This window comes from Corvus hawaiiensis, chromosome 6 (assembly GCF_020740725.1).
Source record: "Corvus hawaiiensis isolate bCorHaw1 chromosome 6, bCorHaw1.pri.cur, whole genome shotgun sequence".
NCBI classification, from domain to species: domain Eukaryota; kingdom Metazoa; phylum Chordata; class Aves; order Passeriformes; family Corvidae; genus Corvus; species Corvus hawaiiensis.
The window spans coordinates 37,378,877-37,405,688 of NC_063218.1; the positions used below are offsets into that span (position 1 = coordinate 37,378,877).

General features: G+C 38.2%; 1 protein-coding gene across 3 annotated transcripts in view; it reads right to left on the bottom strand.

Annotated features, from left to right (window-relative positions):
* Positions 1-26,812, bottom strand: part of STARD9 (StAR related lipid transfer domain containing 9) — a 102,715-nt gene that overhangs the window by 68,176 nt on the left and 7,727 nt on the right. For all 3 annotated transcript variants that reach the window (XM_048306261.1, XM_048306262.1, XM_048306260.1), the window contains exons 2-3: positions 20,725-20,794; positions 19,340-19,456 (exon numbers count right to left, since the gene is read on the bottom strand). In XM_048306261.1, coding sequence (XP_048162218.1) covers positions 19,340-19,456; positions 20,725-20,794 — 187 coding nt within the window. The remainder of the gene's footprint in view (positions 1-19,339; positions 19,457-20,724; positions 20,795-26,812) is intronic.

Sequence of the window (26,812 nt, forward strand, 5' to 3'; positions counted from 1 at the left end):
GGGGTGTTCCAATAATGCAAAGCTTTTCCTGCACGTGTTTTCTCTTAACGAATATTAAACAAATGTCAGCCGAAGGGTTTTCTGTACATGGCCAGAGAAAGCACAAGCAAAGGGAGGCACATTATGCTGCTCAGTTGCACAGAACCCTCTACTGTGACATTTGGATTACTTCAGCAACATTACTTCTTGGTTTGAATGGGATAAAGCGGAAGGGGGGAAGGCATCGGTTGGTTAGTTTGGGACCGTTTTTTCTCTCTAACAAGAGGCCACAGCTTCACAACCAGGATTATTTCTTTTCCTTCTCTCTATCCTGCCTTTTCAGTTTCTTTTTCCCAGTCCAACCGGAAGCAGGGCAGTGAAAGGGACGGCGTCTCTCCAGCTCAAGAAGCTTGGCCCGTGGCAGAGGCCTTTGCACCAGAACTCAAGAGACAGTTCTGTTCTTGGCTCTGCCAACAGACTTCCTGTGTGTCCTTAAATCCCTCTGTGCTTTAATTCTCCCTGTGGGAGACAACAATGATTTCTTTGTTCATCTTATCAGCTGTGATTTCTTCCAGTGGAAGAACTGTCTGCTCTGTGTGGTAATGTACATACACACACACACTAAATTTAACAGCATAAAAGTTCATGCTTGATTAAGGTATTTAGGAGAAACCATAAAAATACTAGAAAAAGTCACAGAGAATATGTGACAAACCTATTGTTCTTCTGGGGGCAGCAGGAGGGAGAATATTGGATTCTGATTAGGCTGAGTGGTCGCTTTACATTCCTGCCATTTTATCACTGAATTATACAATCATGAAAATACACCTTATGCACTCATTAAAAAAATCTCTCATTTTGAAAAAGGAAAAATCTGTGCTTACCACACCAGTCTAATTTATAAATGTTCTGATAGAACCTGAACTTTTAAAAGTTCTAAACTGCTTCATCACCAAAGGCACAACTCCACTCTCTACTTCTTTTTTTCTTTTCTTTCTTGTAAAATTGCTGGTATTCTACTGTAAACATCAACTCATGTATTTTCATCTACCTGTACAAAACCACATACCCCTCTTATCTCTTTTCCTTTCCAACAGGGATTCCTATTGTGTTACCACTGATTTACAGAAGAGCAGTTTTTATGTAACAGCCATATAATCCAAACCCCACAGCATTTGACACTACATCAATATTGATTTAGCTCAGTCCAGATATATTTGTCATAATAAAGCTTTCTACACTGAAAAACACATGACAATTTTTGGCTTTGTTAATTAATACTTTAGGATTAACACATAGCATTTTGTGGTTTTGGGGTCTTTAAAGCTAGATAAAAACTTCAGTAAGCATCCTTAGGGAAAGAAAGGAGAAGATTAGAAGCAAATAGCTAGCTACACACAACTTGCAACACTATCTACAAACCACTTAATGAGCAGAGGAGCAACTAAGTGGTTTCATTTCTCTGTCCCAAGAACCTGGGGCTGCGGGTTTGAGTGCTGCTCCATCCTGTTTGCTGGGTTGGATGTCAGAGGTACAGATTTAATTTCTGTGCTGTGCATCTTCAACAGCGGAAGAATAACACTATGATTTAGGCCAGTGCCAGCAATACCCCATGAAGGAAAACTTTTCCTGAGTGAGTTCTGGGCCAGACCATTCAATAATGGAACCACGGGGGAAGCGAAAATCTTCAGCTTTTCTAAAGGTCTAGCAAAGGTTAATGTCACAGCTAGAAGAAGCAACACAATATTCTCTGCAATCACAGTGCCTTACTCCACCTGGGCCAGATGTTTTAGACATCCCATTCCCCTGCCCCAGATATTACTTCCTGCCAGAAAAATAATGTACATTGTCACTTTAAATATTGTGACACCATCGTTATCTGTGCCTGAATGACTACTGAAAAAAAGTCATAAAAAGGCAGAGCAGTTTTACTGATATCCTCTTAAAATGAGCAAAATAAATACTGTGAGAGTTGTTAAGTGTTTGGTTTTCTTTGGTTTTTTTTTTAATACTCAATGATATCTCTCTTGCAATGAAGAGAGCAGGGAATAAATAATGGATTATAATGAAGTTATAAATATCCTGCATTTTTCTCCCACCATTGCTAGCTCTTGGCTAAGATCCCAGGTCATTAGCGGATGTCTGTATTTCCATGTGAAAGGAAAGAAAAACAACATAAAATTACTAATTTTTTTTGCACAAGACAGCAGGTATAAATATCAATTCTCATCTGTGTCACTGAAATTAACTGATGGAGATGGAAAAAAGGTTGTTCCTTGACTTTATTACAAGGAGGTAGAAGGAAAAAGTAGTGATTTAAATTTTTTAGTAGTTCAGTAAGGGCTAACAATTGTTTGCAATACTCAAGACAATACACAATGACAGCACAATGACACTATCAAGACAGATTTCTGCTATTTTTCCCCTTCAGCTGGAAATGGGTGTTCTCTTTTCACGTGTCATCTAGCTCAAGTTGATATTTTTGCTATTAGATCACCGGCTCTTAAAATTTCAACACTGGAAAACAATTCTTAAGCCTATAAAATATACTTCCCTAGCAATAAGCTCAGTTTTTCACCTTCATACAGGATACCAAAAGAAAGTAAAAATTAAACAAAAGCAATGACAAGACATTGAAAATAGTTATATATCTCAATAATTCTTTTAAAATGCCAGCAGAAATTCTACAAGTCATATTCTATTTGTAAAACTATCAGCAACGACTGAATTTCTATGGTACTCAAACCCAATATGCTTCACATCATGCTTCTAAAGGTAAATTTCCTGTATTTGGCAGAATTTAATCTGGGGGAACTTCACAAGTGCTCATGGAACTCACTAGTGCTCGGTCTGAACTGTAACTCAAATTTTAGTTTTTTACAATGGCAATGATGAGACTTATTGGAACGAACCTGTAACCTGATTCTAGACTACAATCTAGACACATATTTTGTTTATAAATTGGGATATTAACCAAGTTTTAGCAGTATGTTTTGTTAATAAGGCAATTCTTGTCATCTATAAACAACCATATTTATGATATTACTGCACAAACTGGAAGTATTGGCACTTTACTGCAAAAGTTTCTTATTTAAAAGAAATTATGCCTCCCTATTTGGAGATATGAGAAGGTTTAAAAGATGCTTATTAGTAATACACAGTAGGTGCTTCTACTTTTGTGTTTCACAGAAAGAAAAAAAAAATTCCTGCTAGTTTCAGGCAACAGACTTAGGACTGTACCTGTTTTAATTATCAGAGGGATTTTTATTTCAGTTGCTTGCTTACTGAAAATAAAGACATAAAAGCACATGCCTTCTGACAGGGACAGTTTTTAGAATATTTGCAGGATTTATGGGTGCCCCATACATTGGGTAGAAAACTGGCAGGATGGCCAGGCCCAGAGAGTGGCAGTCAATGGAGTTACATCCAGCTGGTCACCAGTGGTGTTTTCCATGGCCCAGTACTGGGGCCAGTCCTGCTTAGTATCTTCAATGACTTGGATGAAGGGACTGAGTGAAGCCTCAGCCAGTTCACACATTACACTAAGCTGGGTGGGACTGTTGATCTGCTGGAGGACAGGAAGGCTCTGCAGAGGGATCCGGACAGGCTGGATTGATGGTCAACAAGTATGAAGTGACTTCAACAAGGTGAAGTGCTGGGTCCTATACAACCAACCCATGCAGCACTACAAGCTTGGGAAGAGTGGCTGGAAAGCTACCCAGCAGAAAAGGACATGGGGGTGCTGGTTGACAGCAGCTGAACATGAGCCAGCATGTGCCCAGGGGGCCAAAATGGCCAATGGCAGCTGGCCTGCATCAGCAATAATGTGGTCAGCAGGACCGGGACAGTGACCATCCCCCTGTACTTGGCACTGGTGGGGTCACACCTTGAACCCTGTGTGCAGTTTTGGGCCCCTCACTACAAGAACCTTGAGATGCTGGAGTGGGTCTAGAGAAGGGCAATGGAGCTGGTGAACAGTCTGGAGTACGTGTCTTATGATCAGTGGCTGAGAAAGCTGAAGTTGTTTAGCCTGGAGAAAAGGAGGCTGAGGGGAAATCTTACCTGTCTGAACAGCTACCTGAAAGGAGGGTGTGGTGAGGTGTGGATCAGTCTCTTCTCCCAGGTAACAAGGGACAGGATGAGAAGAAACAGCCTCAAGATGTGCCAGGGAAGGCTTGGATTGGATATTAGAAAAAGGTTCTTCACTGAAAAGGTTGCTCAGGGAAGTAGTGGAGTCACCATCCCTGGAAGTGTTCAAAAGATGTGTGGATGTAGCATCTGGGGACATGGCCAAGTGATGAATGAGGTGGTGTACATTAACAGTTGGACTCAATGATTTTAGAGGTCTTTTCCAACCCTAATGATTCTTGGAATAGACTATCTTGGAATTAAAAGGACCTTTAAACGTCATCTATTCCACCCATTCTGCAATTAGCAGGAACAGTGACATTTCCACTGAGTAAACTCCTTTACAGCAGTGGGACTAGTTTTATGCCTGTCTCTTGAAACATTTACCTGACTGGTTTGAACTAAAAGTGTAGCTGATGTCCACAAAAAAGATGTGAAGAAAAAATCTTCACACTTACATGCATTCAGATATAACTTCGATGTACATTGAGAAGATTAAGAATCACCCAAATGCAAGTTTTTTGACTGTGATTTAGCTCTTCAAAAATTCTTTCAAGGTTAAAGATTTATGTTTGGTTTCTTTGAATGTAAAAAAAAAGAGAATGTTTTCCATGGTGTGTCCCACAACTTTAAAAACAAATAACATAAAAAATGGTTTGGAGATCCTCTGGAAAAAAAGTCCTTTCTAAATTTGTATGGTTTTAGCAGTTTCCAGGAGACTCCAAACAACAGGAGGTAATTTAAGGTGACTATTGAGTTCATAGAGAGAGCTTTTGGCATCCTACTCTCAACAATATATTAAGAGTGAAGTTTGACAGGGCTAGCAGTTCGGTAAATTGTTATTTCTGCTCTTTTGCAAGGTCACTGGGCTCTGCTCACTTCCAGCTTACAGGGACTGGGGGCTGCATATTAACAGCCAAAGCTGCAATGCACAGCCACAGCTCACCTAACTAGAAATGCTACATTAAAAGAAAGCTGCACATTATCAGCTTCCTTTATTTTGGCTCTCCTAGGGGCAAAAATTACTTAGGCTGGACAGAACTACTGCTTTACACTGTTCTTCTCTTCCCCACTCACTTCATACCACACCAAAAACTGGACAAGGCATACAATGAAGATGGTACAATAGTTCATACTATACTTTAACTAAGCATAAAGCAAAAAGCAAGATGATTCACATCATCTGTAAAAAGTATTTGTAAAATACAGAAGACCTCAACTATCCCAATACTCCCATAGAGCAAAAGAGAACATCATACATTTTCAGAAATTTAAACATGGAGATCTTCTAAAAAAATCAGTAAAAAAGCCCCAGGCATCAGAACCAAGGCAATCTCCATGTCCCAATTAAGGTCACATACTTCTGTGTCATTACAAGCCCAGTAATAAACTAAATCACTGATATTACCAAGATGAACAAAGACCTTTTGGCAAGCTGTCAAAAAAAAAAATTAATAATATTATGGCAAGGCATTGCCTGTGAAGAAAATACTGGAGTTTCCCTTTCAGACATGATGTTTTCTGGGGTAAAAAAAAAAAAAAAAGCTGTAAAAATATTCAGAGGAATGCATTTGATTGTCTAGGAAAACGGTCATTTTTTTCCCTCTAACTAATAAAACACATGAAGAGGTTGTGATACAGAAAAATGAGACAGAATGAAGACATTTCTTCAGCATTGAAAGCTCTTGAAGATGCATTAAATTTTATTCCTTTACAAATTAAGATTTTATGCTATGCAGCACACTAAAATGGGCAAGAAATGAGCAAGCAATGGGCAGAGGCAGAGCACTAGTGGTTCAGAAAATGTATTTACAAAGGATTGAAATGCAGGACATTAATGCATTTGCAGGGTTTAAGTAACTAGCCACCCTTCTGCATATACTTTTCAACTTGTTGGTACAATAGTCTATAATGAGGTACAAATTTTGTCACTTATAATTGCAAATTAATTGTCAGTTCTATCCCAACATAAGTTTATTGTATTGAGCATATGTTAAATCAATAGATTTTTAAATATGTCTCTTACCTCTTTTTCAATACAAGTGTCTTATTATGATTAACTGATTCAGAAAAAGACAGGTTCACATAAAACCTCAGAATGTTCTCAAATATGACAACCTATTATCTATATTTCTACTTGCACTGTCTTCTCTTTTAGGTAGAGAACAGTTGCCTCAGCTAGAAATTCAGTTCCTAGAGAATATTGCTTCTTTTTCAAAAGAGTATTGAATAATGACCCCATGTTGAAGTTGATAGGTGATTTCCAGACAGCTGTGCTGTTTAAGATGATCATCCATCTCCCTGGGAATTCAGTGCAGACTTCTCTCCTTTCAGTGTAATGACTTCACAGAAGCATTGGGTGTTTCTTACATTCAAGATCTGTAATACACTGCTCTCCAAGCAAAAGAAGGGCACAGTATCTCCAAATTTTTTAAAAAGGGCTGCTTACTTTGATCAAAGCTGCCCAAACAGGTCAAAGTAGCACAGTGAACTGTACAATTTAAAACATTTCACTTCTAACGCTTCTTTTTTTTATTAGTCCCTCGATCACTTTGAAAAAATCAAAGCCTGACTTGAAAAGGATTTTTAAAAGCATACTTTTACAATATTATTCTAGATGTATCATTGTTTCCTCTATTTCTGTTATCAAATAATTTCTCTACCTGAATCATTTTTCCTCATTTTTAGAAATTAACCTGTTAAGCAGAGTCTGACTGCAAGAAAGCTACAGATTCTTTCCCAACTGTATCAGCCGCAGAAGAACATTATAGTGTGCATGCTGCTAGTTATCTTGTGGACCACATATTTAAAAAAAAAAAAATTGTTCTTGATTTCTTGATACTCAGTATGAAGCATAGCTATGAAAACAAAGGTGCCAAACTGCATGCAACAAACTTCAGCCCCTGTAATTAACTCTCCACCCCTAACCCACCTACTGGTAACAACTCTTCAGCCAGTTCCCATCACCAGCAATTTAAACATGCCCAGCCCACATGGCACAGAACAGCCCATGTTCAGACTACCATGTACTCTCAGCCTCCAAAGCACGGTGGCCACATGAAAACCCAGTCAGGAATGCTCTTGGTCCCTGCCAGCTCCTGGGCTGTGCCTACAAATCATTACAAGAAGAAGTACCAGCTATCCCAGGCCAAACAGCACCAGGAACCACTCTTTACAGTTTAGCACTAACAGCTTAGCTGCAGTGCTCATGGAATATTCCCTGTCATGAAGTAGGACTTGTACAGATACAGCTTCAGTTTGCTGGGGGGGGGAGAGAAATCAACTATCAACTCTTGGTTATTAAAATGAGGAGCAAAAGATGACCTTCTAATAAAGATGAACTTCCAATCTCTTTTGCTTCCTCTTTCAACCCAACATGCCAATGAAATTCAGTTGCAGAAAGCCTCTTGCATTCATAATAAATGGAATAGAAAAAGATTACATTCCATATATTGTAATAAGCAACAAATTTATGCAAATGATATGCAGTAGGAAGTGAGACAATAAAAGCATTGTGAGATACCAAACAGAGTCAAATGCACAGAAATTATGTAAAGGAGGACATGAATAGCTGGAAGCAAGTTTTTGCAATCCTCCGAAATCTTTGTTTTCCGACTAAATGTATCTTCAAGGCATTGACAGTTCTTTTGAGTTTCTGCTAAATTTAAGTTACAAATATAAAAATCTACCTGAGCCCAGGCTTTAAATTATCTCATTCTCCACTCATAAAAATCAATACAGTTGCTAATTTTCTGAATATGAGTTGAAAATTCAGTTTCTTGGTTTAGAGTTATAAGACACATTAAAAAGAACTAAGAGAGAAAGCAGTGTTAGCTGTCAAAAAAAATAAAAAAGGAACAAGTAACAGCCTCAAATTGTGGACTAGAACATTTCCCAATCATTATACAAATGAGGTTATTTTTGACTTTAAAATGCTAACTAGCTCCACCAAACCATTTCATTCAATTGGAATTGGAATGTGATGGAATATGAAAAAACCATCACCACTTTAATGTTAAATTCCTATCAACTCTCTCTCTAAATCTTTAGCATGAGTCAATCTTCTCCCCTACCTCAAAACAGCTATGAGAAATGTTCTTCCTTCTAATAAAAAGCCAAAAGGAAAACCATAAAAAAGGCAAAAGCAAGTAGGTTTCAGACCTTGCTTAGGTAACCAGTGAATCCAGAGAGTCATACATTTCAAAGCAGAACTTGTGTTCCGTTAGTTAACAGGTTACAACACACCTCAATAAGAAATACATTCGTCACTCAGGAACTACAATGACTGAAAGTAATGGCCAGTAAGAAACAGGATGCAACTAAGAGCACCAAAATAAGAGACTGGGGAAAACAATAGCCTTAGAACACCATCACTTACTAAACCAGCGTGATGACTTCATGCATGGCACGCACGATGCAGGGTAATCTTAGTTACCCCATCACCATCAGCACTGCCTCTGTACAAGGAGGTCCTGGAGATGGTGTGTGCGGGCAGGTACAGGTCCAAAGCCCAAGTGAAGCACGTGTGCACCACAATGCCAACAGCTAAAGGAGCACTTTTCTAGTCTGCAGAGGGAACTTAAGAGATGCACCTCCCCTGTCCCAAAAGGACAGGGATACACCATGGAAGGGACGCCAAACTTTCAGGGGCATTATGTAAGGACGCTTTTGATCATTCTTTCTAGGACTTGGGTTACTCATTGGTCATGTGGCAAAGTGATTATTGTGGTCTTTACTGTCCTGGTCATAGACTATCCCAAAAGGGCTTGCTTCAAAAGACTGTGAACCATTGCTCAGAGGTTTTTGACTTTTAAAATCCATCAGTAAATCTCATTTTTCCACAATGAAGATTACAACATGTATTTTACCCATAAAGCTTTCCACATTGATGCTCCAGCAAAAGAGTGTTTATGCATTCCTAAATCTACAAGCAGTTACTCAAATTCACTTTCTGCTATCATTACAAGACACACTCAGCAAAACCTAACACAAGACACATCTCCTCCCTTTGTTCTGTTCCTCTCCAAAGCAATTGGTTCTTTCATGGATGATGAATTACTGAAGCCCAATTTAAACGTACCATGAAAGATCTTTTATTAAAATCAAGATCTAGACAAAACTTGCAGAACATTTATGGATTCAGAAAATTTGAGCTACCAAACCAAAAAGCATAAAGCAGTCTTGCACCAATTTGGGCTCTTCTTTTTAGTCATATTCCAAATGAAACAAAATCCAGAGATGTAGGCAATTCTTCAAAATGACATGTGAAAATGACAAATATAAGCTTCCCTGAAAGTATGTCTACTTTACATTGAATAAACAATTCCCTACCATTTTCTCTCTCCAGTTCTCCAACACTAACTAGAGAAGGCTAATTATGCACCTTTATCTATGAAATCATAATAAAAAAAAATCCATAAACATAAAAAAAATTAGACCACTTTAATGCATTCTGATCTGGATCCTAATAGTTTATTAGAATAATTTTTCAGACCTGGTGTTTTATATGCAGGTCTGTCACGTGGGATGGGATGAGGCGCATGCTCTTTAGAGAGACTTGACTCTTCACAAGAAAACCTGCCAACAACACCATAAAAGCACTAACTATTGATGATACAATCCATGTACACGCTCTAACTCACATATGTGTGTATAGGAAAGGGATAGCTGAAAATGGAAAGCACTTGTAATAACAACAGAACAGAAGCTGAGACCTGTTTTAATGCTATTAGGTGTAATTTGAAAGCAGTAAATTCTTACAGGCACACAAAAAAACCCCTCCAATCAATGGAGAAAAACATTCATTACCATTCAGCATCTCAGGAGTATGACCTATCCAGCAAGGATTGATTCAAACGGTCCACTCCAAAATTTATTAATCAGCTATTTCACACGACAGTGATGTAATCTGGTAAGACATCCCTCAAAATACATTTGCGAATCTAAAAATACAGAACATCATCTCCCCTCCTTCAGATGAGAGTGTCCTAACATTGTAACACTGAAGCTATAAAGAGTGAGAACTTACCCATACTGGTGTGTATATCTGAGGGTAAGGAAACCTAAACTGACACTCAGAATTTTTGGTTTTGATGTTCTGAGGATACTTGTAAGCGCTTCTAGGCTGAATTAATTTAGGTGAATAAAATTATTCACCTTCACTCTGTCTTACACAACCTAGAGGAACTGCCATCAGAAACTACTTTGTCAGAAAAGCCACAACTGAATGTAGATGTTAATTTTGCTTTTCATGTACAAGGTCTCAAGGGCAGGCTTTTCTGTTGATTAAAAACAAAGCTGAATAGGGAGTCAACATGCAGGTGCTCAGATACAGCCAAAATGATGATTCATTCAGTTTGTGTTCAAGGCCACACACACATATCTCCCTGAGGCATATCATCTTAGTTAACAGAAAAATATAAAAGTCAGCTACTATTGAAGAAAAATAAAGTGAGCACAAACTTACAAAATAGGGAAAGGTTGCTTTTTGCTATAATATAAAGGAACAATTGCTGTTCATACCAAACACTTTCATAAACAGTGAAACTGGACACATGCATATTGTTTAGGTTTATCAGACTTCAGCTATTTATGCATGCAAGTCCAATCTCATGCCTCCAACATGTCAGAAACATGGCTCATTTTCAGAGATAAACAAACTGGCTGTGTGGAACTTGATCACAGCTGTTGCAATAAACACATCTCACTATTCAGTGCTAGCATAATCCTACCCAACAAAATCTTTCATATGCAAGCTGCCCGCTGAAAGAAAATAAAGCCTCACACCCAGAAAATCAAATCTGCAAACTGGCCCAGACTCCCAGCAAAAGTCTATCAACATACTTCTATCCAGTGACTATAGAACTCACAGACGTACATGATCTTGGAGACTTAGCTGAAGTTTAGACTAATTTTTCAGTAATTTCAGCTCCCAAAAGATGAGTCTAACTGAAGTTATTCACATAGCATTGATAAGATTGGAGAAAAAACACTTCAAGTTAAAGACTAATCTTGGACAAATCTGCAACCTTGGAAGCACCATGAACATGACCTTCCCTTCTGTGAGTAGCCATGCTGTGGAAATTCTTACAGATGAATAAGGGAACCCATTTGCAAAACAGAAAGAGTATGGACTAGTTCTTACATTAGATTAAAAAAAGGAAAAATATGCCACTATTTTCTGAACATGGAGGAAAAACTGTGGTGTGATTACATAGAGGAATTTAAACTGTGAATGTCCATCTGTAAGTAAGAAAGAACAATCAACATCCACATACAGCTGATCTATATAAAAGACTTTTTCTTAAAAACATCTGTATCTCACATCTTAACAACAGCTAATTTAAAAAGGAAAAAAAAAATCATCCATCCAAATAAGCATATTTTGCAGATGACTTCAGAAAGTTTGCAGATCATTATACAAGATTTTGTTTTCACTTGTGAGACATGCAAAAATCATAAGGCTTGTAGAAGCAACTCAGACCATGAATGTGCAGGTTCACTGCAAACATGGACAAAATCTGACAACTCAAAGAACTTCATTCTTTTTTTCTTTTAAGTTGCTGAAGGTACTTACAGATCCTTCCAATATTATTTAGTGAATTATACGGACTGCCTATTATAAACAATGTGCTCCATATATCTAGTAAGCAATGGTCAGTGCCTAGCAGGGAAACAATCAGTGAGCATGAGCATTAGCAGATTGAACAATCAGAAAATGTCTCGTTTCATTGTTTGTTAAACAGTTTACTGCTTTCCCTCAGCTTAATCCTTTCTTGTGTACTCCTGTTTAGGCTTCATATTTGAAACATAGCTGCATTAGATTATAGTTGCCTATGAATGTATACAACTATATAACTATTTCTATCAATTAATTCAATGCCTCAATAAATTGAAAATCAACTTGATTCTTTTTTGTCTTCCAACAAAGCCTGCTTTGAAGTTTGGAATTATTCACAATAATTTCCAGAGAAGTTTTCAGCAAAGAAGTCTTGGTATAGTCAGAAAGAATGACCTTATTCCATCACAAACTGAACACAGCAGCTGTGCTGCTGGCAGAAGATCTATAACATGCACTCATGGCAGCTTTACTGCCTCCATCAAAATTCGCTATATACTGATCCAAAGGCACAAAAAGCCTTTTTCTTATAGCACACTCTCCTTTTCACTTCTGTCTGACTCTGGATTGGAGAAAAAAAAGTCTTGTGGATGGAATGCTTACTGCTTTTCAAGTATTTCTTGCGAAAATGCCATTTACACCCACAGCTGCTGCTGCCTTCTCTTTCTCCCTTCTTTTACAAGACAAGGAGGGGGAGAGTACAGAGAGAGAAAACAAACTGAAGAATTTTTCAAGACATTTAAATTAGAATTTCACTGTGTTATATTTTTTTTTTATAATTAGGCTCATATGACAGATAACAGATTTTGATTTTGTCCTGATAACTGACGAGACAATTTAAAACTTGAATCTCGCAGGGAAAGCACAGAGGCATGGAAGTGTAACAAACTCAGCTCAGAGAGGAAAGGTCTCTCAGGTAAAGTTCTTCAGAACATGACTATGTTTGCGCTTAAAAAAAAAAAAAAAAAAAAAAGGAAGGAATACAATGACTTAATTTGATGAAGAGTTGGAAAGTATGTTGCAATATTTTCCTTCCAAACAATACTGTTATGTAACTTTTCTAAGCTTTTTCTGTTAACATGCAAAACAAATAAACAAATTCCTTGGGAAAAAAAAGAAAAAAACAAACCCAAAACACCCCCCCCCCCCAGTGCCATATTGGAAACCTTGCATCTTAAACATCTGTTTCTTTATTCACTTTTCAGGCACGCTCTGACAAGCAACTAAAAAAACCTGCCTGTCTGCCCCCTTCCCCAACTACTTTTCTTAGCTGGAAGAAGCATAAAACTCAATTATGCTGGGAAACCAGACATGATGGAAAGCACTTAGGATACTTTTTAAACAAATAGGAAATTAAAAAAACTCTTTACAGGGCTCATATGTATTCTATCACATGAGCCATCAGTGGCCCCCATTTCTGCCTTCAGAATACAGAATAATTTTTTCCAATTAATATATTTATAAACAAAGACAGTGGAAATGATTAGATAATATGTTTGAAGAGAAAGGAGCTCTTCCTAGCCACATATATGGAATGGACAGACAGGCAAAGAGAGCCTGTGTTACTTTCTATACAAAGTTTAGAAATAAACAACTTTTAATTGAACATGTCTTGCTTTTGAACAATCTTGTAAAACTCCCAATGGTTCAAATGCAGAGTGGAAGTACACCAAAAAAGGATCATTGTTACTCTTTCACTTACATTAGCAAGCCAGTGCTGAAGAATAGGAAGGTGCAGGGTGAGAAGGCCAAGAAATTAGGAGCAGCGACTAGATTTGCAATAAGATTTGTTTTCATACCCTTACTACTTTCTCACTGTAACACCATCCTGATTTATTAAGATAATACTCTTCACATGTGACACATCACAGGGCAACCTCCACATACAGGGAAATCCATAACAAAATCTTGAAAACAATACTTTTTCTTTTCTTTGATAGACAGATACTTCTCTTAAAAAAGACAATGTAGTTCTTCAGGGAAAAAAAATGCAAGAGTGTGTCATCACTCAGCTATTTAACCTCTGTGCACTCCTATATTTCTTAGGTATACCCCAAAGACAGTTATCTTTTTCTTTGGCCACAGCCTTTTGGTCAAGGGCTTTAATGAATATATCTGAGAAGGGCCATTGAGTGTCACAGTCTTACTGAAAATGATAATATTCAGAGAGACACTGAAGGAAAATTCACACCTGCATAAGCCCAATATACTGTGTCAAACCAAAATAAAACGCTTGCCAGGTCAAGCCCAGAAATGTAAATTCCTTGACCAATATGAACACAATTCATTTAACTTTTTAGGAAGACTGAGGAAAAATTTTTAAAGTCTAAATTATTATTTCCCTTATAAACATTATCATCTCCATTTAACTACTGCACTAACGTACAAAAAACTAAGCTACAGAAAGTGTTTCAAGAAAACCCAGTCGGAGTTTTGGATCCCACTGAAATCAGTGCTGGTTGGGAACTTAAACACTTTTCCGGGTTTCATGGTATCTACCATTCAAAGCCTATTAGTCATGGAACATGCTGCTATTATCAAAAGGAACAGATTGCTCCACATCAGCTATCTATGGTAACTCTGAGTGTAAATACCTGCTGGCACATCCTGTGGCTCAATGTGCCCACCGCGGTCCCTGTGTGTGCACAATACCGGATGGGAAGGACGGCTGGAGGGAAGCTGAGGACTGAAGCTGTAGCAGCTACAAGAATACTTAATGCTTGCATGTGTTCCTGTGTTCCTCAAGAATACTCTGCTGCAAAATACCCTTACCATTTTGCTTAACTGTGCTTGCATTAGATCGAGCTGAAGTAGATTTTTTTGTCAGTAGGATCTAAATAAGCAGTTTTGCAACATTTTTAAACATTCTCCTTTGCTTAGCGGAGCTAGAAGAGATTTGGGGAAACATTTAGTAAGAGCTATTTTAGGTTTTACAAAGGAAGCTCAAAAGATTGAAACATGCTGTTCTACGCCAGACAAAAATTTGAGTAAGTTTAAATTTGGATGTTTGTTTCTGAGACAATTATAAACGTCTCACAGCACTTATATATTAACTTTTACATTCAACCAGCAGAAAGAATCAGTAAGCCTGAGTCTACCTGTAAGAATAAAAACTATAACCCTAAATAACATTATAATAACATTATCACACAGCATTTTTACTGCAAAATGGAAATATGTCATGAATCTCTAGTAAAGGATAGTCCCATAGTTGTATAATGGCCAAAGAGTGATGGATTTCCAACATTGTCTTTGGAAAACAATCCTGAACTATGCACAGGTTCCTGAAGACATCTGGGGAGGAAGGGAGTAGGAAGGAAGCAATAATCACACAAAATGCCCCCCTTTACTAAAGATGGTTTTGGACCAAATCAGAATCACCTCCCAAAAAAGCCGTAGTTCAAGAATACAGGGAGCCACGGTGAAACTACTTCATTGTTTCCAAGCAGTAAGGCCCAGGTGCAGACAATCAGCATTTTCCCTCTGTGAGGCTGAACTAACTCTGCAGCAACCTGTGAGAGAGGAAATCTAAACTTTGTCTTAAAAATGGCAGGAAAAGGAACATCACCTGAAGTATTTTGTGCTTTTGGGTTTTTTTGTTTGGTGGGGCTTTTGTTGGTTTTTTTTTTTGCTTGAATTTGGTTTTCCTGGGAGTGGAGGGCTGTTTTATTAAGACTATAACTGTATCTTGACAGTGGTGTTTTGGAGAACCATGCACTCTTTTACAGCCATGGAAAATGCATGTAACAAATTGCAGAGTTAAGATAAGAAACCCATGCATGAACTTTTTCTCTTAAATGCCTGTAATATTCTAGAATTTTGTTTTTTCACTTCATACTCTGCCCATCAAATGTTCTGTCCCTCTCCTTAATTCATATTTATTTGTCACCTGTTGTTTCTCTGGTCCCACATGAGTTTTTGATCTTTCTTTCTCTCTGCCCTGTAACCCTGGTGCCTGGTTCATCTCTCCCTACTTAGAAGGATTTAGCAGGTCTGTTTCCTTTCCCTCTTCCTTTGGTGGCTGATAGGTCTGGTTGATTTACCCAATAACTCTTCCTTTACGGTGTTTCTTGATTTCTCTACTCTGCTTATACATCAACAAATACACTTAGGAAAAAAAAATTGTCTTTAAAGTGAGAAGGTAGAATCACTCATCTGTGAAAGAGGATGAAAGCCTCAGCTCAGTATCAACACAAACAGTATTCAACTGCCCAGTGAGAGAACAAAAGCAACAGGCCCAAGGATGTCCAAAGTGGCTACCTAAAAACCACAGGTCACATTGTAAAATTCAGCTTATTTGGAAAATGAAATAATGCTTGTATAGCTGACCCATTTCAAAAATCTTGTATTTTGCGAAGAATTTATGCAACTTCTAAAGGCAATCTAAGAATTCAGATCACTTACACTGGACTTCTAAATGAAGGTTATAAACTACTGGATGATCATTAGAAAGACTGTATAGCTTCATATTTAACCACAGTTAGGAGAGAAATAAAGAAACCAGAACTCTGGCTCATATCTAGTTCCTCAAATGTTTCAAATGAGAATAATCATAAATAACAGCAGACCATCTATGGGTTCCTGAAGACATCTTCCAAAACCAATCACTATCCAACAGGTTACATCTGCTAAGAAGCCTGTTTCCCAGACATCAGCAGTGATGGGTTCTTCTTCCAGCAGTCAAAATCAGCTTTGTTTTTAATTTAGCAAACTTTCCTCTTTTCAGAAGGTGGCTTACATTATTTCTGTAATGCCAGTCAAGGAAGCTTGTATATATATTGTGATACAAGAATTATTTTTTAAATTCAGCCCTAAAAAATATGTATACAATAACATTTCTTAAAACTAATTCATATATTTGACTATTTGGTCTAGCCTTTTGAAGGGAAAAGCCCTTCTGGTTTCAGTGCTATTAAAAAAATAAAAGTAAAGGCATATAATCTGTCACATGAACACTACAGATTTTACTAAATTGGTCCAGTTCCTCCTCAGTTTACTGTATTGCAAGGTCTGCTCTTCCCAAGTTAAAGTGAAAAAATACTTTCCCTATTTTTTTAATGTATTAGGAAAAACATACAAGGTGGGCAACATGCATTCCCCTTTTGGAAAATACAGTAAAGCACAGGTGGCAGAGAAAGAACAGTCTTTAAAAACAGAACAATAAATCCAAACTCATCGTCCAAAAATTTGAAAGTACTTACACGTGTGGCTTAAGCCTCCTACAAGTGCCTGTGAAATATTTGATCCAAATATAAAGGGAATAAAATGTATCTTGTGTACACATCTCTGCAGTGCAAGAGACAGGAACCTGAAATGTACAATGCTAACATCTGGAAGAAACTGTAAGAAGTATCCAGAGAAGCAGATTTGTATCTTTAAAATCCTACTTGAACACTAGGATTTGCAGCCCTCCCATTGTTACACAGTTACAGAATCCTTCACCAAAGAAACTGTTAGGACTTGATTTTCATACATCCATCTACAGGGAAAAAAAATAGTTTACTAAAAGACAGCATCCTACAAAAATGAACCTCAAGACAGATACTTTTATCTACTTTTCATCCTCAACCAATACACCAATCACATATGATAACAGTTGGCAGGATATCTTCAAGGGAAAAGTAATCCAAGGTCAGCTCATGAAAGAAAGCTTTTACAGGATGACAGAGCTACTGAACCTCCTTTGGCTGCTGATAACATCATTGTTGTCAGCTCAGCACTGAAGCAATGATTCCAAACATGGCATTAGTACAATAAGTTCCTTCACACAGTGTAAGAAGGCAGAAAAATGCCCAAAAGCAAAGTAAGATTGCAGTATTCCAGCAGCCTCTTCTCAAGGACATTTGAAGTACATTTTACTGGTTCTACAATCACAAAGAGAGGCAAAAAGCGGAAGAAATTCACTCCTGACTTCAGGCCTTTCCAAACACCAGTCCATCTTCTAACTTTTCTTAACTCCTGTAAGACATCTGTCTAAGGCTCAGTAACCCAGCAGTTGCACGGTGCAGCCCTGGATGTCCTTTCAGTCAGCATCAGACACAAGTAAAGAAACTACTGCCCATTTCTCAATTTTCTATGGCCCAGGAGTTCATGTTTCTCCCTCACTGTTTTTATCAGATAAAACTGTATTGCATGATAACACAAAGCTCTCCACAGCGTCTGAAATACCTACTCAACCCCAGCAAGGAAGCTGCACTGTTTACATTGCATTTTACATTCTTTTTCAGTCACACTTGTATTTAATAACAACAAGAACAAAAACTTAACTTTTGTAGCCAATATTTATATTTTCCATTTGGCACTTCTGATAATTTTTCTCACAGAGTAGAGCTAAAACTGACTTGGCAAGCTGGATTTATCAGCATTTCATCTGCTAAACCATTCCAGCTAGAAAGCCAACTACATTGTCAACAGTTTTAAGAAGCAAACTTCTACTTGTATTATGTGAGAAACTCACAAAGAACACACAATCAAAACAAACAAGAAAATAGAAGCAGAGCTTGGGGGGGGGGAACCCAAACAGTTCAACATTTAAGGAATTGCTATTTGTAATCCCTAAAATGGAAGTTTATCTAGTGCCAAGTACTTTAGAAAGACAATTTTCTTTTTTAAACACTGAATACACTTCCCAAGTTCCCAAAGCATCTTCCACACTACTGTACCAGGAAGGAAATGAAGCACAGCCAAGAATTTCACCTACAGTTCTGTAATTCCCAAAAGTGACAGTTTTTCAAATATTGACTCCCAAAAGTAAAAACAATCCTGTGCTCATCACTACCAGAAATACAATTTTTACAGGACTAACTTGGTCTTAAATGATAATTTCTGTGAAAAACAACAGAATTATACAGGTCAAAATTTCAAGAACAGCTGTACTGAAAACAGACAAAAATGAAATTTGTATAATTCTGAAGACAAAACAGCAGTAAAAACTGATTTTAATGCCAAAATATGTGATTGTATGCATGTATAATGAAGCATTTGGATAGCTTTGCTGTGCACTGTATTTATTTGTAGTTTTAATAACTCCTTGTTTATTAACAGAGTTGTAATAACATTCTATTTTAATACCAAATCCTTCAATCTTCTTTTTTAGTCAATCAACCAAAGCTTGGATCTCAAGATGGGAGTAGTCTTCATTAGTTACAAGAGATTTCTGATGCTTTATCAAGGAAAATATCTCTGAACAATATGGTATAATTAAAATCTTCTTTCCATTAAAGATGTGATTACTTCACTGTTGATCCTCTCAGAAGAATCACCTCAACACTCTTACTTTCTTTCAGAGCTTTCTCCCTCTAGATCCTGATACCTGCTCCTGAAAAAAATTCTCATTTCTAAGATAGAGTCCTCAGATCCCCACCATTAATGATCACTACCAAATTTAACACATCTAATGAAAGTGTGCATTGGTTGACGAACAAGGGTATTGCATTCCCACTGCAGCTACTTTAGGCAAAAGGACTGAGTACTGTGGCATTACAAACAAAATAATGAAAAGAGGGGGCAGAATAGAAAAGGAGATCTGATGTATTCTACAGCTCATTATCTTCCTAAAGATGTGATTCGGAAGGACAAAATGGGGTGGGAACATGGACATGAAACATCACTCACCATTTCTTGAGATGCATACTTTGGATCTTCAGGATCAACTGACCAGTAGCAATAGTCAAAGCTGAAGGCCACAGTTTTTTCTCTTGAGTCCCAACTGCTATCAAGCCTACTGTCAACCTTACAATAAAAGGAAAAAGACAGAAAGACCAAGTCACTCTGAAGCTGACCCAAAAAAAACATTTTCCAAGCTAATGGGAAGTTTATCAGTATCTGTATTATGGAAAAGGAATGGCAAAAAGTTTAACCTCTTTAGTAAATTTTCTTTGGTGCTTAGAGTGAGGTGGAGACATCCATGAGAAATCTGCTAGAGCATTTTTACTGAAAGGTTCATTTACTACAGCTAAGGTTCTCCAAGACACATACAATAGATGCAATTCAGCTAATCTTTATAAATTCTGTGTATTGGCAGGAAAGCTTTACAACCCTTTTGATATTTCTCTGAAATTCTTCTGTTTCACAGAGAGCTACATCACAGAAATGAGGCCCCAAATGATAAGACAAAAACAATTTTCCCATTGCATAGTTGAAGGTGTCTTCCACAGTTTCCCCTTTGCTTTGTCATGGTTGCAAGCTAATGCTTCTGTCACTGGGACTGCACAGTCCAAACTTAACCTTTATGGGCTAGTAACAATGACAGTGAAACCTTTCTAGTACAACAGTCGACAATTACTGAAATTAAAGGAACTGCGTAAGTCTTTCTATATAATCTTGCCCAAGTGATGGATAATAAAACAGATAAGCTTATGAACACTCAAAGGAGGAGAGTAAGGAGTCAAAACAGGATACAAAATTAACACCATATACATGTAATTTTTATCTAATTGGTAACTTTGTAATAACCTCGACATTCACACTAACTTAAACAGAAAAAAAGCATGCAGGTTCCAGAGCTCTCAAGGAAGGTGATGGCTACACTCAGTTTATTCTTACAGCTCTTGGTCTTTTACCAAGGCCTGAAGTGTAGCTTTTACACCTTCTGCTCTATTTCATGCAAATCAGTTGCACTCTGAAGGGAAATATGAAAGGAGGAGAGATACAGGGAAAGAAATTATCCAGGTGTTAGTAACAGTAAGATATGCAAAAATCCTAAACAGTTTACTAATAGCTTCGAATGATAGCATGCAACAGGACTGCAGCAACTTAGACAAATATAACATACAACTACTAGTTACATCCCCTCTCAAAAAAACCCCCAAAACCCATGAACTAACCCCAAATCAAAACAATCCTTCCCCACATTTTTGTTGCAGTAATTCTAGGGCTGTGCTGGTTTAAACCTCTCCTTTAATATTTCTATTAGAATGATCCAATAGCCAAGCAAACAGAGAAAATTATCAAGATATCAGGATCCTTATACGATAAAGAGAAGATAACAAAAAGCATACCTTTATGTTTCTGACTTTCGCCACTCTGTCATCAACTTCTACAATCACTCTTCCTCCTTCTGCTCTCTCTCTGGAAACAGAACATATTTTAAAAATGCATTGAAAATATAAAGAAACTGAAAGGTGCATGTCAAATTTCTAAACTTCAGAAATTTATGTTTACTTAAGCAAACTGCAAATCAGAACTATAAAACAGATAATTCAGATATACACAGATAAGACTGCGACATGAAATAGCATTTGCAGCTCTGCATTCAGGAATCTCAACAGCAAGGGGCTAAAAAACCCTTAAGACTGTGGTGATTAAACAGATTCAAAGTGTTTTTCCTAAATACATAATTAAGATTTTATTTCTATTTAAGAGTTGTTGCTTTAAATTACAAGGAAGTAGAGTGGAGTACTGGTAGACTGGCTATGCTTTGTGGAGTAGGGATCAATGTCACAGACTTGTGAGCCACAAGAGTCCTTAGGTTGCACTGTCTGATTTTTACCACTTAATCCAAAGTGTCCATTGTAGTCCTCAAGAAAGTACTCTTTAGAAAACAAAAAAAAGCCAAGCAAACAGTAAAACCAAAAAACTGTCCTGAAATGTAAATGGACAGGATTGTTCCTAAAGTGCAAAGGACTGTGCACTCATATATACTGTCTAAATCTCTCACTGGAAGCAGCTATGACTAGCTACAACAGACAACTTCCACATCCAAAATGAATCATATTAGAAAAGAATGAAAATAGGATGCGGACAAAGAAAAAAAAAAAACCCAATCCCCTCTCTCCCCCCTGCCAATAAAAACAATTTTGTCCTTAGTGCAGTTTTGTCAAACTTTTTTAAAAGTTAAGGTGAAGACACACTGTCATTTGAGATTAGATGTATATATATCTCCTGATATTCAGTTGGATCTGTATCATGAGGTCAGCTAAAAATTAGGTCAGATAAAATAAGAGTTAGAAAATTCAAACCCAGCTTACAACTGCTCTTTCATGGCCCTAGATCTTTGACAGATTGCTTTACGTGTGTGCAGAAGTATTTAGTCCCCCACCAATTACAATCTGCCTTCACTGAGGGCTCTACCTGCCAGGTGGCACAAAGCACAACACGCCTTGCCTTTGGGTCTCTCCACTTCTCAGTTTTTACCCCATGCTTTCTGTACCAAAACAGCATTCAAAACAATGCCTTAGGACACTTAAGATTTCCACGAAGACCATCACTGCAGCATTTGAACTTTCCAAGCATAAAGAGGTTTTAAGCACATTCCTGAGCACAGCTGCTCCCTCTTGCAGATAGAATTAATGCTTTACCGTAAAGTCTCTTGCTTCACATTACTGATTTTTGAGGTACCCTCCTCAGGTAACAGGCTGAACTTGGTATTTCCTGTAGTACATACTTACACATGACACTTCACATAGAAAATACAACCACAGCTCCCAGAGATTTTAGTTAAGCTGTGAGTGTTCAGCTGTTCAACACATCAATCACCCAAGCCCCATGTCAGATCCCAAGAGAAAGGGAAACACATTATGTGCAGCTGGGCACCAAATGTTGCGTTATGTACAGCTGAGTACAGAACAGAGGCCTCATCAGGCTCCCCAAAGAGCAAACAAGGAATGGTGCCTAAGGATACAGGCTGTGAATACCTATGTGGAAATGTGCAACTGATGCATTTAACCTGGACATGTGGTTTTTTATAGATATTTTGACAAGCAAATGCTTTCCAGTGTAAGTTACTTAGGCGACTTACATATTAATGTACAAATCTCTGCCAGGTGAGCTACTGGACAAAGCCAACAATTACACCATACAGCAGATCTGATTTAAGAGGCAATGAAACATTTTGACAGAATTTCACAATATTTTAAGAACAGCAGAAGACAGAAAACCAGAGGGATCCTTTAGGAGAGAGCTTGCTTCGGTTACACATACTCTTTCTTCAGTGCCTAAGCATGATCTTGGTCTTACCCTGCTTCTCAATCCCATGAGCATCCTTAATTTTCAGTCCTTAATGCTCCAGTTTTATCAGCCTAAATCGTTCATCGAGTTCCTATCCTTCCCCTCCTATGCACACACATCATTCCCTACAGGTATGTGCTATGTGTTCTCACTGTTATCATGCCCATCTTGCCCAGGGCAGTCTTCAACTGCTCTGCAGGTCTCGTGTCCCTTCTCCTACTGCACTGTAGCTAGTCATAGGCTGATATCTCTGCTCCAAAGGTACATAATCCTGCTCTTTTTGTCAGTTCTTCCAATGTCTAATGCAAGTTTACCTGTACACTTCACAATTAAACCAGTGTTTCTTCCTGGGCACGAGATGAGCAAACAGATTACTGAAAATAAACCAGAGAGAAGACCTTGTTCTCAGGTCCCATTCCTGGGCTTCATTTGTGACTTGGACAACACTGAGCTCAACTTATTAAAGCAATACTCACACAGTGAGGTTTTTTTACTTAAGGGGATGATGCAAGCATGATTTGGTCAACACTAGAGAATTCAGGTTCAGAGAAAGCAGATTCCTTAAAACTTTTACCTGCTATGCTATTACAAGTCTTCACTGAACATGTTAAAGAGTTTTAATTATTTAGAACTTGGGTAGAAAGGGGTAGATTGAGATGTGAACCACAGAAGATTTCAAATTTTAAAATCAATTGGGGAATTCAAATAAAAGGTCCCCCTAAGTAGCTTTTATACATTTTAAAACATAATTCCCCATAACCTTATCTCCTGCAGCAGCTGAACTGCTCTGGGTGAAGCTTAAAAATAATTTTAAGAAATCTAGTCTGAGGCAAGCATTCATGAATACAACATTTGTACTCAAACGGTTGAAATCTGGAAAAGCTTTTAATCATTTTAAATGCCAGGGTATTCTAGTTGCAGAAATAAGGCAACTTCAACAACAAACAGTGTTCTCAACCCAAGCTGTAATAGTTACATGAAACTCACTGCCTTCAGTCCACATGTGTTACATATAACCCTACAAACAAGTGACTTTACTCTGTGGCTTCTTATAGACTGATGCTCTCACAGGCTACAGTCTTACTAAAGATTAAAGAAGAAATCCCAAACATAAAATCTTTGAGATACAAAAATTTTCTGGATATAGAAAATTTTATACTCATATTTACACATCTACTTATGTTAAAATAAACATAAACCCAGTAAAATACAAACAACACAAAATGAAACTGTCACCTTTTAGCTGAAGGTATAAAGGATTCCACATTATGCAGACATAAAGCTCTGTGCAGCAATCAAGTACCTTCGTTTGAGTTTCACAAAACAAGAAAGCCACCAGAGACAGAATCAAAATCTCCCCTTACTCTAGGTGCATGGTCACAGCACCTAGACTTTTATCTTAACTCCAGACTGCTGCTGAAAGAGGCAATTTCTCTTTGCTGCTCCAACCTCCCACATGTGTTTCTACTTTCTAGCAATCACACACCCAGGCAATGACTCAGATCAGCTGAGATCAGGGGAAAAGCCCCACACCAAAATAAAGAATCAAGGTGTCACAGGACTTGCAAGCCCTTCCAGAGCACTGAGCACAGTGGTCACACAACGTGATGAGCCAAAGCAACAGAAAGGGCAGGAACACGTGGTGGTGGGAATGGAGACCCCTCCCTTCTGCTGCAGCTTACAACCAGAGACCAGGGAGCATAAACAAAGCAACCTGTAGCTGCCACCAGCTCTACAGACTATGTGTTTGAACTCCCTGCAAACACGTGTTTATATCATGCTTCATTTAGGTACAAAACAGAGAACTTTGGAAAAGAAAGCACAGTTTCCTAACTAAAGCCCAGGAGGAAAAGCAGACTCACAGCTGTTCTATATATTTTGACCTGAACTTCAGATTGCAAATACTACAAAAGCTCTCTCAGAAAAACCTGTGTTTGTCAGTACAGTCTTACACATATGTACAACAGTTTGCATTTGAATGATAAAGCAACCCATCATCCTTAGGGATGGGTGCTCTGCTCCACAGGTATGAAAACTTGCAGAGAAATGGCTGGATGAACAGGGACATGTATATGTGCACAATCCAAGCTATATTAGTGAACTGTCCTTGACTATCGACAGGATGTTGGGGAGGGGGATGCTGACCACAGAAAGAGGAAGACTTGTGTTAGTTAGTCACGTGCATATTAATCTGTAACCTATCGCTTGCTATTAAGGGCCACGTGAATAGCAGCTGTGATCCAATAACATGGAGCTTGCTTATGTGTGCTTGGGGAATTAGGGTATACCTATGGGACTGACAAGAGAATAAACAGAGTTCCATCATATCTCTGTGTGAAGCATGGTTCATCCCAGCAGAACTCTGGCTATTAAAACTGTATTCTTTTTACCAATAAAATCAAAGTATGCTTCTCTAGTAACACGTTTGACTTCTGCTGCTCAGAAGTCACTGGGGTTCTAACATTTAGTTTTCCCATCCTCTCTTTCCCCTCACTTCTTGAAAAATGCATGCTGTGTTTGGGAAATGCCTCTCCTAAATTACTTTCCATGAAAACAAGTTGCCTGTACAAAGACAAAGCTGTAGAAACACCACTTAATGGTGCTTGTCCCAGAAAAGACCTGCATCTTCTCAGTCACAAAAAGTTTTAGAGAAATGCAGACCCAGCAACAGAACTGTGACACAAGTACAGAATGCAGTGGCAGAGCTGTAATGGGGAGCTACAAGGGAGACCTGACAGAAACTAAGCTGCTGCAGCAGTCCAGAAGACATGAGCAGCCCAAAGGAAATCTCATACCATTTGCCGTTGCTATGACAATTTTTTGCAGCCAACATGTAAAGCCATTGCAACCCCACAGGGACAAAGACAGTCTGAGAGAATTAGCCAGTGGGAAAGAATCATGGAAGGATCAAGACCCCAGAGAGGGACACTTCCACAGCTTGCTGGATCTCAGTGAGATGAGTTCAGACACAGAACACAGAAGTGCAAGGAGGTATGCAGAGCTGGAGGAAACAGTGGGTGGAAAGAAAGGGGGAAGTTGGTTTTTTTTATACACTCTAAAATGTGCCCTGCTTCTCCTCCACCCTCTCAAATAACTTGGAGAACAAAGGAAGCTGACTTTTTAGAAGTTGCCTGTTTGTTTTAGGAACATGTACATGTGATAAAGCAAAAATACTGTACTCATTAGCAGTAGACGTGTCATGCAACAAAACAGCTTCTACAAATACAGGCCAGCAAAGTACTCACCAAAGTAATCAAACATACTAAAGCCAACATATACAGCTTAGGAAAATTATTAAATAATTTTTTAAAGAAGCTTCAAAAATAACCCTGCAATGTAATAATTGCAAGTACTTAATGCTTTCCTGCCAACTCCCACCACCCAAGTTAACTCCAGACCCAACCTCAACCTTTACTGAAACACAGTCCCTCAAAAGCAGTGTGTCAAGAATATCAAACCCTCCCCTCTTGCACAGGCTCTGCTAGAAAAAAAAGTAGCCTTCTGTGTCAGGATGTATACCAGCAGTTACTGCTGCTGTCTCTTGGACTGTCACTTTCCAGGACGTGACCCATGACTATGATAAGTAAGGCAAACATTTACCTCTTGTACCTGGGGACACTTTGTGCCATCAAATAACACTTTGTGAACACCTATGCAATCACCATGCCAGCAGCTTATGTATAATCTGGAAGAAAATCTAGCCCAAGCAATTTCTTGGTCATGAAGTCTAAAGATTTTATGGGGAAAACTTCAGTTAGCCAGATTTATCTTTTCTTTTCCATTAATAGTATGTCATACAGTGTCTCTGACTTGTTTATTGGCAGCCTTGGCAGAAGTATCTTTGAGAAGCTGCCATCTTCGCACTTCTTGAGTGACTGACCAACCTTGGCCACGGAAACAAAGAGACAAACTCTGCAGGGCATATTCTCAGCTTTGCTAGCCTTCAGAGAATGCTACCCCAGCCAAATGGGTTGAGGATATATCTGCTGAGAGACCGAGGGTCCAATGAGAAGAGCACTAAGATTCCATGCTGCTCCATCAAAAATTGTAGAGAAGAATGTCAAAGCTTTCAGCCATTAGAGCTTCTGCGCTCTACTGACAAGTTAAGGTACCTACAACCACAACTTTCCCAAACACAGC